The following is a 19,795-nucleotide window of genomic DNA, read 5'->3' on the forward strand; positions in this document are numbered from 1 at the left end:
CTTACTTGTTTTGTGACCTTGGATAAGTGCTTTCTCTTCTTTGGACTTCAGTTTTTCCATGTAAGCAATGATAGGTTGGACTAAATTATATTAAAGATCTTTGCCAGCTCTCTCAGAAGTCCTGTGGTCCACCCTGGCCTTGACATCTTATCCCTTTTTTCCTATGATCAGGGCTCACTATACAGTGTTTCTGTCAGGTATCACCTTTTTCTCTCTATGCAGCCTAGATCCGGAGCAGAGGTTTCTGATACAGTTCACAGAACACCCAGAAGCCAGAAAGACCCTGAGGTAATATGAGGTTGGGGTAGATAGAGAGCGGAAGAGAAGTTAGAGCTCTATCTTTGGGTGGTTAGTTCCTTTCTTCTCCTCCAACTATATCTCTTTCATCAAAATCCTGGTAGCATATTATTAAAGAGGGAGCACTGAATTTAAAGCCAGAGGATATAGGTTCAAATCCTGGTTCTGCCATCTGCTAGACCTTAGAAAATTCCTTTTTCCCTTTCTGAGACTCAGTTTCTTCCTCTGTAAAATGAGGAAATTGGACTCCACAGCCTTAAGATCCCCACTAACTCCACATCTACAATTCCATAACTCCTCTTAGGAAGTCTTCCTAGATTGTGACTCTCTAGCTTGGATCTTCCATTTCATTGTCATTTGTTGCTTCAGTCCTTGTATCCTCATTTTATCTTTTATTTTTAAGTTTTATTGATGTGTTTTGTTTTTACATTTCCAGCAATTTCTGATTATTTCCACTTTGTGAGAGGTGTCTTGTTACAAAATAAAACAGTTAAGTAAAACTAATAATAAAGTACTCTCATCTGGAAGCACATGTGACATTTCACATCTGTAGCACACACACCCCCCCACCTCTCAATTTAAGAAATAATGAACATGATTGTATTTCTCTCCTCCCACTCTCCCACCACAATGGGAAAGAAAGAAAAATAAATTTCTTACAACAAATATTCACAGTCAGACAAAACAAATTCCATCAATGGCTATGCATAAGGTCTTTTTCTGTAGCCCAAATCTATCACCTCTCTGGAATAACATTTTCTAGAATCACAAATGGGCATAATATTGATCTTAGACATCTTGGCTTTTTGGTGTGTTTGTCTTGTTGGTGTTTTGTTGATCCTTCCATTACATTAGGAGTTTTTTAACCCTTTCTTTCCTGTGGATCCCTTTAGCAGTCTGGAGAAGCCTAAGGAGTCCTCCTCAGAATAATGTTTTAAATGAATAAGATAAAAACTCAAAAATTACAAAACAAGCCAATTATATTGAAACACACTTATCAAAATATTTTAAAGCAAATTCATAGGTTAGAAAGTTCTACATTAGACTGTGCATTCCCCAAAGGCAAGGACTGATTTGTGTCCTGCCTTCTTTAGCTCCATCCCCAGCTCTAGTTCAAGTCTTTGCCCACAGTGAGGTTTCCATCCAGTGCTGAGCAAACAGTTGGAACTTAATAAACCCTTAACTCATTCTCAAGCTACAGGTTCCCTCTCATGAGCCTGACCATGATCCCCTCCCTTCTCTTTTCCCCTCTCAGGCTGACCAGATTCAGCTTCCAGCAGGAGCACATTGCCAAGCTGGCCACCCTGGTGGGGCAAGTACCGAAACTGACTGACCTCATGTAAGTAGCCAAGATCAACCCTAACTGGGAAGAGCTCCCAGTAGGAAATTTCTGCAGGCTCCAAACACATCAGTGTCATCTTAAAGGATGGACTATTTCTCTTTCATCTGTGCTTTATTAGTGACTCACTCTAGTCCCTGCACACAGTAGATATTTAATAAATATTTGTTGCCTGTGGGAGGCATTTGACAATGTGGTAGAATAGGAAGAATTCTCGATTGGAAGTCAGGATAATCAAGCACCAATCTGGATTGCTCCTCATATATGTATCTTGTATGTGTATCCTTGGAATAAGGAGATTTAAAATTAGAAGGGAACCTAGAAGTCATCTTGTCTTCATCCCTCACTTTACAGAGGAAGAAGAGAAAATGGGCAGAATGATACACAAGCTGAATCAAAGATTCTCTGTCCCATTAGAGGACTGGCCCTTCCCAGTAGGTATCCTGAGGCCTGATCCTGACAGGTTGCTGAAAGGCTTCTGGTCTTGAAGTGAGAGGATTTGGGTTTGTATCTTGGCTCTGCTATTTACTAGCTATGTGAATTTGGGTAAATTATTGAACCTCTCTGAGCCTGTTTCTTCATCTGGAAAATGAAGCAGTTGGGCTAACTGAAATTTAAGTCCTCTTCTAGCCCTAAATCTCTGATTCTATGAGGTCCACAGAAGGGAAGGGACTTGCTTATAGTCACAGAGATAAAAAGTGGTAGAGCTAGGATTCAATCCCAGAGCCTTTCTAGAATACCACAACACCTTCTGAAAGGAGCAGCTATGTCCATACACTCAGATCAGTGCCACCACAAAATGGTTTCAATCCAAGGTTCCAGCTGCCATCCACCTACCTGGAGTGTTGGCTGAGTGAATGATATTTTTAGAACTCTATAGATTGTACCATCATAGGCTAAAGGGTTCAACCACAAAATTGAACTCTAATGGTTCTGCCACTAATTGAAAAACCAGTGCTGATTCTTACTGTTTCTGAGCCTTAGTTTCATCCTCTGTAAAACTGAATAATAATCCCTGCACTGCCTACCACACAGAATTAGTCTAAGAATAAAAAAATATTGCACATGACCGTATGTGAAAGAACATCATATAGAAAAGTTTAGCTCTTTCCACAAATAGGGCATTGTTATTTTGTGATTGGTAAAGTCCTGTGGGATGGAGGATCAAGCAAGAGATGACTTAAAGAGATGACCTGATGCACTCTCCACTACTTCCCATTTGTCTTCCTATTGTCTAACAACCAGAATTCCCTTCTGAGGTTCTGTCCCATCCTGGAGCCAGATCCTACTAATCAAAGAAAAGATACTACTAACTTGATATCCATCTTCCCCCCTCAGTTCTTCTCAAGTGACTCTGGCTCCTTAGGGCAGTTCTTCCTCCATGGGAAGAAGCCATTCTTATGTCTTCCACTCCTGTGCTAAGCCTGGGTTGAACTTCATTCCAAAAATCTTTGTTCCTAGATTGACCGATAATACAATATCACTAGAAGGATTGCAACTCCTCTTGAATTTAGTAAAGATGCCCTCGGCGATACTGAGAATCAGGTATGCCTATAGGCAGAATTAATCAAATTTAGGAAATTCTTTGATATATAGCAAGGGTGGAACATGGGAAATGGAAGCTCATGACTTCTTTTGTAGTGTTCTAAACCATTTCTGGAGATATTTGGACTTGTTGGGGTTTTTATTGATGTACCTAGAACAGTTCTTTTCAACAACCTAGAACCTCCTTTGACTAATATATTGCTACCTCTACCCCCAAAAAACTGTTTCTCATATTTCTGTGGTTTGCAATCTGGACCTAGGGAAAATAGACTGAGAGGGGTAACTAGATAGCACAATGGATAAAGCACCAGGCCTGGAGTCACGGGGACCTGGATTCAAATCTAGCCTCAGATACTTCCTGGCTATATGATCCTTGAAAAGTCACTTAATCCCATTTGCCTAGCCCTTGCCCTTGTCTTAAAGTTATTACTAAAACAGAAAGTAAGGGTTAAAAAAATAGACTGAGAACAACAAAGAACTTTTAAAAAGAATTAAATAGGCTCCAGTTTCCCTTCCCCTGCTGGCTCTGAGAAGTTCATTCTGGTTCTGATTACAGTGTTGAAGAGCCATGGGTGGCTAAAACCAGTGTTACGTCATTGCTGGAAGCAGGCATCCATACTTCAGGCAATATCACCAAGATAAGGTAAGGGAGCCAGGAAGGAACCTGAGGGATCCAGAGTTCCTAAAATCATACCCCAGATTGTGCACATGGCTAAAGCTTCCTCTTTTCTGCTTTGGGAGTGGTTCCATAAATTACAGAGCCTTATAGAGATGGTGCCGTGGAAAGAATGATGGATGTGGAGCCAAAGGCCCTGGGTTCAAATCCTATCTTTTCCATTTAATGACTATGTGATCTTAGACAAGTCTTTGTTTCCTCATTTGTAAAATGAGGGAATTAGACTAGAGAATTTCCAAGACCAATTCATCTTTCATTCTAGTTCTTCCCTTTGGAGAACAAGGGAGAACTGGGACAGGGAGAGAGATGATCCAGAATAACTCTTTACCCTCTTACTGTTATCAAAGAAAAACATGGACTGATTTGAAATTGAATTTGAAATTTTTCAATTTGAATTTTAATTTCTGCTCACCAGAGGTAGAGAGAGTGGATGGGGGAGTTCTATTGAAAAGAGTGTTGAACTTGAAGTCAGGAAACCTGGGACCAAGACCCAGCTCTATAATTTATTAGCTTTGTGTCTTTGGGCAAGTCACTTCTTTCTGAGCCAGAAGATCCTGAAGGACCCTTTGGGGTCTAATATTCCATGATTCTTGGAAGTCAAGGATCATATACTGAAAGAAAAAAAATGGCTTTTTTACAGAGCTACTTAGGAACAGTTTTAGGAGTCATCTGGTCCTTGATATATTCTCAGTAACATCATGGTATATAGTAGATAGATTACATAGGAAAACCTAGCTTTAAATACTGCCTTAGACATATAATAACTGTAGGACCCTAGATAAGTCTCTTAACCTTTCTAGCCTCATTTCTTCTTCTATAAGGAAAGAAGGGTTAGACTTCATTACCTCTAAGGTACCTTCTAGCTTAAAATCTATGATGAAAGAAAAGGTCCAGACAGGAGGCTCTCTTCCCTCTCAACCCTTTCAGCTACCCCCTATTACAACATCCCTTCCCCTTAGGCACACTGTGCTTCTTTCTTCTAGCATCTCCAGGCAAGAACTCCTTCTCCAAATTGAGGAAGTGTTTTCCGGGGAGACAGAAAATTCTGGAGCTACAACTTTCAGGTAAGTTCTAGTATTCAAGTAGTTCTTCTGTGTTCTAGGCTGGGTCTAGGGTGATAGGATGAATGTGCAGGCCCTGGTGTTAAATAAATCCTCCAGAGCCCTTTCCGCAGTTAATTTAATGCCATGGAACACAACAGAAATTCCTCTTGCCCCATGGTATGAAGATTGAATTGATTAATTTATTAACCCTGATAAGCCAATATTAATTTGATATATCATAGCCTTATTAAGCACCATATTTCAAAGTTATACAGACAAGTCTAGGCCCTAGGCAGAGCTCATGGCCATTTCACCCATACCAAGATGGGTGAAACTCTTGACCCAGGAGACATGTGCTTTGCGTTCTTTCCTCAAGAGTGGATAAAAGTTACATGGAGTCATCCCTCTTCTCTCTCTCCCTGCCTAGTGGACAGTTACATGCCCTGGTAAGGTGGTAGCCTATAGAACAGAATTCTAAATCAAGGAACTCAGCAAACAATTTAGTGCCTTCTCTGTGAGCTTCTAAGCCAGGTTATGGGGGAAATGCAAATTTTAAATAAGGCACAGCCTCTACTTTCATAGAGCTTATAATCTAGTAAGTACATACAACACAAACCCAAATAATTATAGCACAATATACAAGTACATCGTACAAATAGAGCTTTGTGAGGTCTAGAAGAGAAAGGTCTCAAACTTCCAGTTTCACTTAGTGACCCAGGAAGGGTCTATCATGCAGGAATTCAGACAGACTTTTATTGAAGCTGCTTATATCTTCAAACTGGGTTACACTCCTTTGTCCTCCTCTTTCTCTTCTCCTCTTTCTACAGTTCCTTCTCATCAGCAGTTCATGGCAGGATCCTATTGCTAATAAACACAAAATCTCTGACTTACTCTTTTCCCAACTTGGACCACTTTGCCTTCCCTTAGACAGCCTAGTATTCCTCCTTCCCCTTGTGGCTCACCATATTGGTAAAGGATTTAGTATGGATACCTGATTGGCTTTAACCCTACAGCAACTCAGAACTACAGAGCTCCAACTGTCCATCAGCCCCAGCCTCCTCATAAACAAAACTGGACACTCTTAGTCCCTTTTTAATTTCAAAAGGAACTCCAGAGACACTTTGGTGACCATCATTAGAAAGCCATGTTGAAGGGAGAAATGTTCTTTAACATCCTAGTACTAAATACTTAACATGATATGTCCTCTTGGAACTTATTGGCCCCAACTACCCTGAACTTTTTTTTTAACTCACTTAGCCAGGGTTCTGTAAGAGGGAAAATTATGAGACTGGCCATAAATTAATAATTTTATTAATCAAAAATAGTAGGGGGAAAAGATGGAAAGACAAGAGAGAGATATATAGGTACTTTCCTTTTTTCTCCATTTAGATTGCTATTCTGGGGCCTCCATTAGGGTCCCCTAGCTATGCTCACAGGGAAGTCAGCTAACAAACACAGAAAAGAAGAGAGAGAAATCCCCTTTTGCTTCAGTTTATCAAACTTTTTCTCCACCCACTAATTCACACATCACATCTCAGGAGCCAACTGTATCTTTCTATTTTTTCCTGTGCCACCCAGGGGAGAAGTTCAGGGAGCAGTGCAGGGGACATCCACCCTGCCCCTGTCTCGTGATCACTTGACTGTATTGCTTTTTTTCCAACTGCCATTCTATCCTCGAGATCCAATTCACTCAATGATTTCCTTCATACAATCCTCACCTCTGGGTCAAGTTCAGGCTCATGCCAGGTAGTCAACATCACCTGCCTGACTCCAGAAAGGGGAGAGAGAAACTTTCCTTTTCATAGGTCTTTAACCTTTTTTGCATCATGGCCCTTTTGGCAGTCTGGTGAAGCCTATGGATCACTTATCAGAATCATATTTTTAATGTATACAATACATAGGATTACAAAGGAAATTAATTATGTTGAAATACAATTATTAAAACATTTTTTAAAAACAAGTTCATGGACCCAAGACTAAATATCTCAGCACTAAGATAATACCATCCAAGCCCATGATGAACCTGGAACTTTCCTGGATTCACATATGACCATTCCCTTGGAGGTCTTTCTATAAATCACCTCCTCTTGACAGTGGCATCATTTTTTTTAAGGCTGAGGAGAGTTGAGAGAATCACAAGATTATAGACTTTATGCAAAAGAAACTTAAGCTTTTAAAAATTTTTTATTTAATTAATTAATTTAGACTTTTCCCATGGTTACATGATTCATGTTCTTTCCCTCCTTCCCCCCACCCCTCCCCTCCTGTAGCCAATGAGCAACTCCACTGAGTTTTACAAGAAACATAAGCTTTTTGAGGGCAGTGACTATCATTTTGACTTGTTATACCCAACACATCACATTGTAGCCATCTACTAAATGTTTATGCAATTTAGCTGAATTTTCTTTCCCCTAATTTTCCTACAGATTCACCCAAGATGACTTAGGAGCCAGCCAAACATTTGTTATCAGATGGGTGGTTGAGAAGTACATCAGACTACAAGAGCTTAGGTGAGTATATCTCTGAGACTTAGCCTCCATTTGTTTCTCTGCCTTTGGGTTATGTGAAAATTTTGGTGTAGGTGATTAGGAACCTTGGGGCAAGACCAAATGTCCCTCCCTAATGTCATGTCAGAGATGAGTGATATTGGCTGGGCTCAGGAAAGCCCAGATGGTATCTTTCCATAACCCAAGGTAGATAGGACAATGATAACTGACAACAGAGAAGATTGAGCTACACAAATCTCATTTTGCTTCTAGGTTTCATTTTGAGGGTTGGATTTTGTTTTTGGTCTTTTGTTTTTGGGGTTTTTTTGCATTGGCAATGACAAATAACTCACTGGAAGATGATATCCCAAGTAAGTGAGGAGCTAGGAAGATTCCACCTAGTTGACCTTGATGACTTCAAGTTACCTGATCCAGATAAGTTATATTACAATATAAATACAAAATATTTTCCATACTTACTGGTGGGAAAGAAAAAGAGAAGTAGACCAGATGGTAAAACAATTAAGTTGATTTGGAACTGGTTGAGGAGTCAAACTCAAAGTTCAATGGTTGTTAATGATTCAGTGTCAGTTTGGCAAGAGTGGAGTGTCTCAGAGATCTGTGTTTGACCCTGTTGTTGACTAATCTTTATCATTGATTTTGGAGAAAGATAAAGATGGCATGGTGCTTTGATTTGCAGATGACACAAAGCTATGTTGGCTAGCAAATATACTGAATGACAGGCTCCCAAAAGAAGGAAGGAAGGAAGGAAGGAAGGAAGGAAGGAAGGAAGGAAGGAAGGAAGGAAGGAAGGAAGGAAGGGAGGAAGGAAGGAAGGAAGGAAGGAAGGAAGGAAGGAAGGAAGGAAGGAAGGAAGGAAGGAAGGAAGGAAGGAAGGAAGGAAGGAAGGAAGGAAGGAAGGAAGGAAGGAAGGGAGGGAGGAAGGGAGGGAGGGAGGGAGGGAGGGAGGGAGGGAGGGAGAAAATATCTAAACTTGGGCAATAGGATGATGATAAAGGTAATAATACTTCACATTTGTTATTGTTTTACAAAAATGTAGCAGCTTTTCTAAGACTTCAGGTGGCAGCAGATTCCTCAGCCCACATCTTGTCTTGGGTCACCCAGTGATTCACTGGGTAACCTTTGGGGCATTTCACTATTTCTCTGTGTCTTAGTCCCACATCCTTTAAGACAAGGGTTGTTCTAAGTAATCTTCAGAATCATTTCTAGCTCTAATGCTCTCTGAACAATTTATTCTCTCTCCCAGCTGGTCCCAGGTTCACCTATGTGATACCAGCACCCAGCTGCTCAAGACTCTGCTTCTATCTCTCCTTGAATTGAAGAAATTCAGGTAAGACATGGAAACATTTTAAAATACTGTCACATGCACACCTTGGCTCAGCCACTTCTGCTCCTATTCTTTTAATCCCAAACACTTGGGCTAAAAGAGATGACATCCCTTCACCCCCACCCCAAACATCATCTAGACTACTCCCTACTTCTTAGTCTTTAGATGAATGATCTCAGAAAGCTGGAGGAGGGAAGTTGGGAAGGGGAAGTCTGTTCAGTGAAAGAGGTCTTCCTTGTTCCTGATGGTCTTCCTATGCTTTCTGATTCCTTCTCTACCCCTCCCCCAATTATTCCCCCCATGCTCAAGAACACTAAACCAAATGTTGCCATCCTTATTTCCTTGTCAGACTGACAGACAGCAGTATGAGCCCTGTCGGGATGTGTCAGGTGGCATCTGGACTGAGTCACTGCCATACTGTAGAAGAACTCGAGTAAGTTGAACTGATGAAGTCATGCCAGAGGTATGGTTGGTACGGTCACCATGCTTTTTCTGAAAATATGGTCAGTGGACCCTTGCTAGGCTTAATTGAAAGCATTTCAAAATAGCCCCAGACTTTGGTCTTTGTCCTTTGGCACAATTCATGGAAGTGGTAGAGTCAAAAAGTTCAGCCACCTGAAGATCAGAAGACCCAAGTTCTGTTTCTGTCACTTACTTATTTTGTGATCATTAGCAAGTGATTTTTACCTCTCCAAGTCTCAGTTTCCTCATCTGTAGAATGAGGATGATAATAACTTTACAGCCTACCTTGTAAGAGTGTTGTGAAACATTCTATAAGGAAATAGTTGTTACCTTATTAGACAAATCTTTTTGCTCACTGGAGCTCAATTTCCCCATTTTCCAAAAGAGAACATTTACTGTTTGCCCCTTTTTACTTCTACATGTTTGTGTGTCAACCTGTCATTTCTGAATCCACTGTCTGTAACTCTTAGCCAGGAGTTCCATTGCGAAGCAGTTTTTCTTGGGGCTGACACAAACTGAACTTTTTTGCTAGATTCTGACCACATGTGTCCCTCCACCTCTCCCCCCCTCCAGCACCAGGCCTCCACCCCAGATCCTCTAGGATCAGAGCCTGCCTTCTCACCATTTCCTGCCATAGGAGATTCCAGAGTACAAATGTACAGGTCTTCAGCTACCTTGTTTACCCTATCATAGTCTCCTTCCCATCCTCAGTTAATGCTAGGGCTGCCTATGGACCTGAGCCCTTGCAGCCAGTAGCATTCCCCTCATCTGGGGCCCAGGAAGGTGGACTATTCTACAAGGAAACCAGGAGGTCTAGCTCCAAAACTGGATGTCTTACTCAGAAAAAAACCCAGAGATATCCTCAGAGGCCCCAGAATAGGGAGAACAAGGATATGACCATCCCTCTGCTCTATTCTTGGCTCTTTCCAGTCTATCCAATAATGAGTTCAGTGTGGAAGGTACCAGGGTGCTAATGGGAGCTCTGGAAGGAAAGTGCCAACTTAAGAATCTGAAGTAAGTAAAGTGGCTAGTCTAAGAGGGTGGGAGTGAAATTGGGGGGAGGGGGAGAATGCTGACCTACTGTCTCTCTTAAACACAAATTTTCCTGTTACATAATATTTATAGGTAGAATGACCCCTTGGTCTTGTCCTTTCCCAGGTCTTCAATGCCCTGAAATTTCAATATAAGTGTTCCCTTAGCAAGAGCAACCTTTACAGTTTGCCTCTAATCTTGAGTTTGGAATTGCAAGATTCAGTTATAATACTTTTTCCAAAAGAACAAAACTCTTTCCAGAACAGACATTGATTAAGCAGCATTTAAACCATCACCTCAGCAAATTTCCTTGAGATACTCAGACTGAAATGCCTTGGATTCCTTTCCTCATAGCCTCAGATCCCTGCAACTGGACGAGATGGCCTTGGATGTACTCTCCCAGAGACTTCAGAGAATGCCCCTCCTGCAAAGACTTGAGTAAGTTCATTTGGGACTTATTACATCTCAAGATTTTCAATGGGGTCATCTCTATCCCACCAACCCTATAGTCCTTAGTGACCAGAGGAGGTCATGTATAGCAGAAAGAGAAATAGGGCTAGAGGATCTGAATTCAACTCCAGGATATGCTACTTACCATCTGTGTGATCTTAGACAAATCATTTCACTTTTAAATTCCTCAGTTTCTTCCTCTTTAAAATGAGGGAGTTGGACTAAATCTCAAGGTCCTTCACGCTCTAAATCCCAAATTCACTTAATTTGCCTTAATAAATCAACTCCTCCCCTATCTCTAGCAATGGGCTCCAGGAATGTTTGCAATGGGAAGAATCAGAGTATAGAGTCAGGTTATTTCAGTGAGCATTTGGGAAGTTGTGTTGTAAGCCACAAAGTTGCCTCTGCATTTCTTGGGACATGAGAACAGATGTTGTCAGATTCCATCTCCATCCCCTGCATTAGTGAAAGGACTTTTGAAGATTCTCTCAATTCCCTGGTGTCATCAGTCCCTTGATGTCCAACTGTAAGGGTTACAGTTTAAAGGGTTGAACTAAATATATAAAAATGTGGTTGCCAGAAATTATTACTCAAGTCAGAATGACTTTATAACAATTTATTTATGAAATAGAGGAAAAGAATGAAAATAAGAAAATCAGAGAGAAAGTAGATAATTACTCCAGTCGGTCAGAACCAGGCTGGGCTACAGAGGCCCCAGCAAATGGGGCCCAGAGGCATATTAAACAAGGGTTTTAGCCATGAGGCCTCATAGGTCCTCCCTGGAGGAAATCCAGGAAAGGGAGCCACCCCCTTTCACTGACCTACATGGTAGTTCTAAGGGAAAATCAAAGAGCAGTCTGAGGTCCCTAGCTGGATCTCCTTCAAGGTGAAGTTCCAAGGTGAAAGATCTGGTCACAGGAAGTTCTTGCCACTTTTAAAGATCCTTCCTTTTGTCACTTCCTGTGCCTTCCTTCCATTTTACATGAACCAATTGCAGCTATAGTTTTGGTTAGGACTGCCCAGGGAGCAGTCAGTCATTCTGATTTGTCACTCACTTTCACACAAGTGGTCACAGACCTCCCCATACTTAAGGATAAGTGGGATGTTTATGCTTCTGGTGATTAAATCTAAAAATAGGCAGGGGAGAGTTAATCCCATCTTCATACAATGCTCCATCCACTGGCTTAACATCATGAAAACTTGTATTGCCCACACCCATCAGGAAGCTCATTTTACTCTTAAACTCCAGCCTTATCCTCAGTCTTCTCATCTGGATTTTGTCACCCAAGTTTAAATCCCCAACTAATGGCCACTAAAGATGTTTTCCCAAATTTCTCCACAGTTTGAGCAACAGTGGCCTCAGCAGCATCAGTTGCTCCTGCCTATCAGATTCCCTCAGGAATGCCACCAACCTAGAAGATCTGCAGTAAGTTTATCTGTCCCTTTCTCCAGCCTCTCAGACCTCAGAAGTGTCAGGTGTGGGGCAGAGGTCTGTGATTTCTCTGATTTCCACCCTGCCCTGCCCCATCTCCTCTCATTTGTACAGCTGAGATCCAAGGGGTACTGGGTAACACAGAGATCTTTATAAAGCATATGGAGGATGGGATCTTCTAAAGAGAAGGCATAAGGTGGGGGTAGCTAGGTGATTCAGTAGAAAGAGAACCAGGCCTGGAGATCGGAGGTTATAGGTTCAAATCTGGCCTCAGACCCCTCTAGCTAGGTGATCCTGGGCAAGTCACTTAACCACCATTGTCTAGCCCTCACCATTCTTCTGCCTTAGAAACAATACACAGTATTGATTCTAAGGTGGAAGGGAAGGGTTAAAAAGAAAACACCTTTCCCCATCCTCTCAATTGCTATTACCTTCCTTCCCAATTTACATTCTATTTAATGATTTCATACAAGTCTGTCTATATAAATATATAGATCATTTCTATACATGTAATTATTCTATGCTAATGATCTATATAATGATTTCACACACACGTATATAATCACAGATTGTCCTGTTACATAATATTCTTAGGTGGACTGACTGCTCGGACCTGTCCTAGGTTTTCTATGCTCTGAAACCGGACATAGATAGATATAGGTATGGCATAGTTGGCATATAATAGTCATACTCAATCACTGAGAGACTACCACTATAGTTGGCATATGAGTATATACAAATATAATCACTTTTTATTTATGATATATGTATATATGTGTGTATGTGAGGAACTTACATTCTACATGTGTGTGCATATGTTATGTATGTGTATATATCTCTGCAAGGGAGTCCCTTGCAGATAAATCTACCCACATATATGTGTACATATAGATATGCACATATAGATACAGGTATTTGTAGAATATATGTAGAAAGCAAGTTCCTTACATGTAAGGATTATTTTATTATTTTTTATTATTATTATTTTATTTTCTACTGTGCCCAGCACAGTGCTTGCTATATTGTAGATGCTTATAATTACTTATTGATTGACTAATCCACATGCATACTTGATGCTCTCATACTCTATGAGTGGTGTAGACATAAGACGTCATGGAAAGGAAGAGTTTTGGACTTGGGGGTCAAGGTAGACCTGGGTTCAAGTCCCAACTCTGACACTTGCTGAAGTCTCAGCTTCCTCATCTGTAAAATAGAGATACCTCTTGTACATCACTTGGGTTCAAATCTCACCTCTGGCACATCTTGGCAGGATGACCCTGGATAAATCACCTCTTGGTATTCTTGGCAAGTCTTTAGATTTTTAAGTTGCAGAAAGAATGTGCTGCTCTGATATAGTAGAAGGGATCTCTTCATCTGGGATAAATGAGATGATTGTGAAGCACATAGCACTGGATCTGGCACATAGGCACTTAATAAGTCCTCCCCCTTTCTTCCTTCCTTCCTTCTTTCCTTCCTTCCTTCCTTCCTTCCTTCCTTCCTTCCTTCCTTACTTCCTTCCTTCCTTCCTTCTTCCCTTTCTCTCCCCCTCCTTTCATTCCTTCTTTCCTACTTTTCTTCCTTCCTGGAAATGTCTTTTACCAATAAAATCACAGGTCTAATACTAGTAGCTATTCCTATGAAGAGTTATTGTCTAATTTAAAGCATTTATATAAATATCAGCTGTTGTTATTATTCAGATTGAAATTCCAGCACTGGGAACTGCTTGCATTGAACCATCCCCACTGCCTTGTCCAGGTCCCCTTGTGACCAACAGTACATGTTTGCTGGCTAGAATTATCAGTGGTCAAGTTAAAGTTCCATGGAGCACCTCACCTGAGTAATACTGTCTTTTGTCTCCAAGCTTGAGCCACAACAAGATAGAAGATGCTGGGGTGCAGTGCTTGGCAGCTATCCTGCCCAGGTTGCCACAACTCAGAAAGATTGAGTGAGTAACTTGGGGGCCCACAGGGAAATATTATCCCCTTTTGGGCCACATTCCTCCTCCCCCAAACCAGAACTGTACTAAAGCTGATAAGAAGATACATATCTGAACACCTCCCCAGGGTAGCCTGGGAAGGAGGATTGGAGACATACTTGATTTCATAGAGCAGCAATGTGGCCTTTGAGTCTCAAGCTGACACCAAAAGCCCCTGCCTCCCCTGCACATCCATGAGACCCTCTTCTGGTGGACAGATTGGAACTCATATGCATTGTCCAAGACCAGAAATCAAAGAGAATATTAGAAAAGAATTGGGGAGTGGGTAGCAGTCAGGTTCAGATAGTCAGAAGTTGGTAACCTCTCTGGAGTCATAAGATCAAAGTTTGAGTTGGAAGGAACCTTAGAGACACCCCCTCCCCCATTTTATAAATGAGAAAACAGGCCAAGTGACTTACCCAAAGTCATGTAGGCAGTAAGTGGTAGAACTAAGATTTAAACCCAGGCCCCCTGATTCCCATTCTGGTGTTCTTTCTCCTTTATTACCCTGACTCTTCCCCAGAACTCAGGCAGACTCTTGGCAAGAGAACCCTGCTGAAATCTGAACAAGGACACAAGGCCTAAAGAATAGAGGAGGGATAACATCTGCCCCTGATTTAAATGCAGGAACTCAAGGCTGAAATCTGGTTAAGGAGGCTGGGCAGAATGATGGGGGAATGTAGATTAGCAAATGACTTCTGTTTTCTATGTCTTCTCTTCTCAATATAACTTCCTATATGTGATGTGGCTCCTTTCTGGGGGGTGGGGATGTATATTTTAGCCTCTCATGGAATGGCATCAGCCCAGAAGGAGGCAGGAGGCTAGCCGAGGCACTGGCACTGTGTCACAGAGTGGAGGAGTTACAGTGAGTTTTCCCCCCTGGGAACTACTGGATGGGAAAATGGTTTCCCTTACCCCCATCCCCAGCCCAGTCTGCCCCTACTCCCATTCTTCCAGATTTTGTGTCCTGGGATCCTTGTGATGAGGGCAGAATTGAGGGATCAGAGGATCTCTGTAACCTGGAGTTATTTCTTCTTCCCTCTCAGTTTAGGGGCCAATGCAATGGGGGACCTGATGGCCATGGAGTTGGCCCAGAATCTTCCAAGGCACCTGAAGGTTTTGTAGTGAGTATCCTTGTGCTATGGAAAGAAGGTGATAGGATGGGATATGAGGGTGGAGAGGAATGAAGGGAAACCCTTTGATGCCTGGGGAAGATGGTTCAAAGGGTAGTCTGTGGGGTGAGCAGAATATAGAGAGTGCTACTCACCAAAAGAGACTAGTAAGCAGGGCCAGTCTTCAGTGAAACTGTGAGCCAGGTGATATTTATCATGGGTACTTCTACCCTCTGGCCTGAATGGGATATAGCAGTGAAAGATCCTAGGACTTATAAATGGAACTGGGAAGGCAAAAAGGAAGCTGAAGCATAGAAGAAGGACCACATGATCCTACTGAACTTCCACAAGGGGCTCACCTTGTCTCACAGATGTAGTCTGTAAGTAAATGTATTAGTGGAAAAGCCCACCAGCTTTCCTTCATCCCCTTGGGCTTCCCTATACCCACAGAGGCCTCCTGGTGGCTCTTACACTTTGTTTCTTCTACCTATCCAGCCTTTGTTTCAACCAGATTGGCCCTGAGGGGACCCTGAGCCTGGGCCAGGCCCTTGCCAAATGCCACTGCATAGAAGAGATCAGGTAAAGGAGAGGATGGAGAGAGGGGGGAAGGAGGAAGAGAGAAAAGGGCTGGGATATATATTGTCAGGGAAGTTTCTTATTGACTCTTCTCATCTTCCTGGCAGCTTGGCAGGGAACATCTTTGCCGAAGGATTTCTGCCCCTCTCAAAGGGGCTCCTGAAGCTCAGAAAAATTAAGTAAGTCCCCCCTGCTTCATTCTTCTAGACAGAAAGGCCATGTTCCTTCTTATTCCCCTAGAGGGTTGGACTTGCCTTGTAAGGAGCATGAGCCCAGGGCCATTGCTTCTCCCTAGGCAAGATTATAACTCCCATGCACTGCTTAGCTCACAGGGGTATCCCCTCAAAGGTTCTGGGAGCTTTCCCTGCCTTGGACACTACCTAATTATAGACTGCCCCACCCTAGCCAATCCCAATTCTGACTTCCAATGACCAGGGTGGGTGGGCAGGGCCTAAGGGAGGTTGGTAGATCCCTTGTTCAGGGCTTGTTCAGGGCTCCCCCAGTCAAATGCCACTATTTTCTTCCAGCCTCACATCCTGCAAGATTAATGACCTGATGGCCAAATCTCTTGCCAGTAGCTTGGTTCTCTGTCATGACCTTGAAGAGATCTTGTGAGTATAAAAATATCAGAACTAGAAAGCAGGAGACCTGGCTTTTGTCCCTGATGGCATCTTGGTCAAGTCACTTCATCTCTGAGCCTTAATTTTCTCATCTCTACAATGGGTCTCAGAAACACTGCCTTGCTTCCCTGGTATAGATGTAAGAATCTATTGAGGCCATTGATGCAGAGAGGCTTTACTCTATGAATGATTATTAGGTTGTTTAATGTAAGCTTGAAGGAGCAGAACTGGGAGAGAGGATTCTCTGAGCCTCAGATCCCTGGGTCTGGAAACGAGCCTACCCCTTTCTATCTGCCCCATCTAAATCTATTCTCCTGCCTTTGCATAAAAACTCTCTCCCATCCTAGGAGACTCCTCCCTTCCTCCATCAAACACTTCCTCCCTCCTTCCTCCTTCTTCCTTCTTATCTTTGAGGTTCTCCACAGGTTGGCCTGGAATTCTCTTGGGAATGAAGGAGCCACTGAGCTAGCCCATGTTCTGCCTCAGATGAACCAGTTGAAGAAATTGGAGTGAGTATGGGGACACTGTAAGGGAGGGAGAAAGAAATCAGAGTCCAATTCACGGGAGATGGGCAGGGAAGGATTAATGAAAGAGCAGAGGCCCTGGGATTGGATTGGATGGGGTTGGATGGAGTTGGATGAAGGATCTTTAGCTCCATCCTTTTGTCTCTAAACAAAGGTCATCTACCAGGCCAAAAGTGCCACCACCCTCCCTGAGTCACTCTCCTACAGCCTGTCTGCCCTGGCACTTAGGCAGGTCTCCCCTGTGATGGTATCCTTCATCCCTCTTCTGCACTTGAGTCCATTGCCTTACACTGGGGTCTCATTGCTAAAGGAGGAACCCATGAAAAAGAAAAACCTTATCCTTCTCCAGACCCAGGTCTGAGATTAAGGGAGGGAATGATAACTACATTCTTCTACCCCTGCTTCTGATCTCACCCATTATCTCTATTTCTTTCTTCTCTGGTTCTTTGGGAAGTTTGGAGGGCAATCAGATTGGTTCCCTGGGAGCACAGCTGCTGGCAAAAGGGCTAGCTGAAGGTCCTGGAATTCAAGTCATAAGGTAAACATGGTTCAGAGCTTCCCAATCACCCTTCCTCTTCCTTTCTTCTAGATCTTCTAGATCAGGGTGTGAAGGAAGATTATTGAGTTTGGAGAAACCTCTAACCTTCCTGTTCACCTCTTAACTAATATAAGAAGTTCCTGTAGGAAAAGATGGAGATTTGACCAATTGGGAAGGGAAAGCCAGGCTCCACAGGAAAAAAAAATGATGTGGCTTTAGACAAGGAAAAATGCCCCAGAAGGGATGAGCTGGAAGACTCCACAGGAAAAGCATCATAGTCCCCAATTCCAACATCTAGTATAAACCAAGTACAGCGGAAGTACCCTAGATTTGGAATGAAAGGTCCTGGTTTTGACTCCTGGCTTTGCCACCTCCTAACTGTGTGACCAACTCCCCTTATGTCTCTGGGCCATAAGACAAGAGGGCTAGATTAATTGGCCCTTGAGTCCCATTCCAGGTCTGAATCTATGATATTGTGGCCCCATTACCTCTGGGAATGCCAAAAAACAGAACTAATTTGGCCTCTCATTCCTTCCTCCTCTGTAGCATGTGGAAGAACCCAGTTCCTGAGGATATAGCCCAGTTTCTCCAAGGACAGGATCCTAGACTGAACTTCTCCTAACCAACCCCAGTGGAGGCCCAGAACTCTTCTCTCGAGCTCACCAGATCCATGCAAGGTCGATGTATGCCCCTTTTGCAGAGTGGGGAGCCAACTAGATTTAGTGCTACCCTCATCCACCCACCTGGTTACTCAGGGCATCCTCACCTTGTCCTGGAGTCTCCATGATGTGGGGTCATCAAGATGCAATCTGCCAGACAGATCCCTCTTCTCCTGCATAGACTCTCAAGAAAGGTATTTACTTTGGACTGACTAGACAGGACAACCCCATTGTTGGTCAGTGTGAAATTTGGCAAGTTCTTCCTTCTCTCTAACCTCAGTGTGCTCATTTGTAAAAAAATTTGAACTAGATGACCTGTAAAGGCCCCATACAGCTCAAACAGAGTCTAATATGATGCAATGGATGGTGGAAAAACCAACTTCTTGCTAACATAAGTTTGATGGAGGATGTATGTATGTGTGTGTGTGCGCCCATGCATGTGTATGTGTAGTGGCTTTTTTAAATTAAGCATATGTATTTATATATATATATATGAAATATGTACATATTTCATTCTTAGGATGACTGAAATGGAGAAACATTCCCTCATCCCTCACAGGTTCTAGCCAGCCTCCCTACTAAACCTTTCAGTTGGGTTGAAGAGAAAGTAGGGCAGCACTGATCCAAGCACTTGGTAAACATAAAATAATGAGCTTGAACTGTAGAGTCTGAAGTCCTGGGTTCTAGTCCCAGATCTCTCACCAACTTACACATATGACTTCAGCCAAGTCATTTCCCCCAAGGCTCTGCTCTAGATGTCTTTGACCTTCTGTTGTAAGGGTTGAAATGATCTCTAATGGCCCTTCTAACTCTGAGATTCTATTATTCAACCCTGTATAAAGTTACCAGCCTCAGTTTCCTCCCAGGGTTCCCTAAACTTCCCTTTCCCCTTTCATTCAGATGCTGAGCATCTACTGAATATTTTGTACTTATTCCTGTTATCTCCCACTGATACAGTAAGCTTCTAGAAGACTGTTGTTGTTTTTTTCTTTCTTTGAATAGAAAGGGCAGGGATACAATGAAAGCCCTCTGGGCATTGTGGACTTCCTCTGAACTAGAAAGAAAGGGACTTGAGTTCAAGTTCCACTTCTTTAATTTATTTTGTGACTTGGAAGTGTATCTTATCCTTTCTGAACTTTGACTTCCTCATTTGTAAAATGATTTGGTTATTATCCTACTTGAACAAACTTGTTACAATGAAAAAGGCACTAATTCTGGAGTCAGAGGCCAACTGTTACTCTTGGTGCCTCAACTTCCTCATCTATAAATGAGGAGTTTGAGCAAGATAGCTTCAAAGTTTTCTCCAGTTCTAGGTCTATGAACTATGTATCTACCTCAAAGGGTTGTGAAAAAAAATGTATTAATAAACATTAATAAACATTAGAAGTGTAAGTCGTGGTGATTAGTCTTTTGGAGATAAGACACAGAACCACAAATGAAAAATGCAAGGCAATATTTGGTGAGTTCCACATTGTAATGGAACTGTAGATAGAGAGGCAGAAAATCAGAGAAGGGAAGCTCATTAAAGGCTGATGTAGGCAAGAGAGAATCTTCGAGAAGGGTGACACCCTTAAGGGCAGAGACTTTGGTTATATCTTTAAGTCTCAGACTCCACACTTCTCCATTTTTTGAGTACCAACTGGTACTCCTATTGGATTTATTGGTTGGTACACTACTGCCT

At 42.4% G+C, this 19,795-nt stretch overlaps 1 protein-coding gene across 2 annotated transcripts in view; it reads left to right on the forward strand.

The window, feature by feature from the left end:
* The window catches only part of NLRC5 (NLR family CARD domain containing 5), a 112,853-nt gene extending 93,353 nt beyond the window's left edge, over positions 1-19,500 (forward strand). For both annotated transcript variants that reach the window (XM_056812335.1, XM_056812336.1), the window contains exons 30-49: positions 223-288; positions 1,553-1,636; positions 3,098-3,181; positions 3,738-3,824; positions 4,841-4,921; positions 7,327-7,410; positions 8,654-8,737; positions 9,084-9,167; positions 10,127-10,210; positions 10,583-10,666; positions 12,021-12,104; positions 13,972-14,055; positions 14,867-14,950; positions 15,132-15,209; positions 15,693-15,776; positions 15,881-15,952; positions 16,301-16,384; positions 16,819-16,902; positions 17,372-17,455; positions 18,002-19,500. In XM_056812335.1, coding sequence (XP_056668313.1) covers positions 223-288; positions 1,553-1,636; positions 3,098-3,181; positions 3,738-3,824; positions 4,841-4,921; positions 7,327-7,410; positions 8,654-8,737; positions 9,084-9,167; positions 10,127-10,210; positions 10,583-10,666; positions 12,021-12,104; positions 13,972-14,055; positions 14,867-14,950; positions 15,132-15,209; positions 15,693-15,776; positions 15,881-15,952; positions 16,301-16,384; positions 16,819-16,902; positions 17,372-17,455; positions 18,002-18,077 — 1,636 coding nt within the window. In that variant the 3' untranslated portion in view covers positions 18,078-19,500. The remainder of the gene's footprint in view (positions 1-222; positions 289-1,552; positions 1,637-3,097; positions 3,182-3,737; positions 3,825-4,840; positions 4,922-7,326; positions 7,411-8,653; positions 8,738-9,083; positions 9,168-10,126; positions 10,211-10,582; positions 10,667-12,020; positions 12,105-13,971; positions 14,056-14,866; positions 14,951-15,131; positions 15,210-15,692; positions 15,777-15,880; positions 15,953-16,300; positions 16,385-16,818; positions 16,903-17,371; positions 17,456-18,001) is intronic.
* Positions 19,501-19,795: the final 295 nt, after the last annotated feature.

The sequence above is a fragment of the Monodelphis domestica genome, chromosome 1 (genome assembly GCF_027887165.1).
Source record: "Monodelphis domestica isolate mMonDom1 chromosome 1, mMonDom1.pri, whole genome shotgun sequence".
NCBI classification, from domain to species: domain Eukaryota; kingdom Metazoa; phylum Chordata; class Mammalia; order Didelphimorphia; family Didelphidae; genus Monodelphis; species Monodelphis domestica.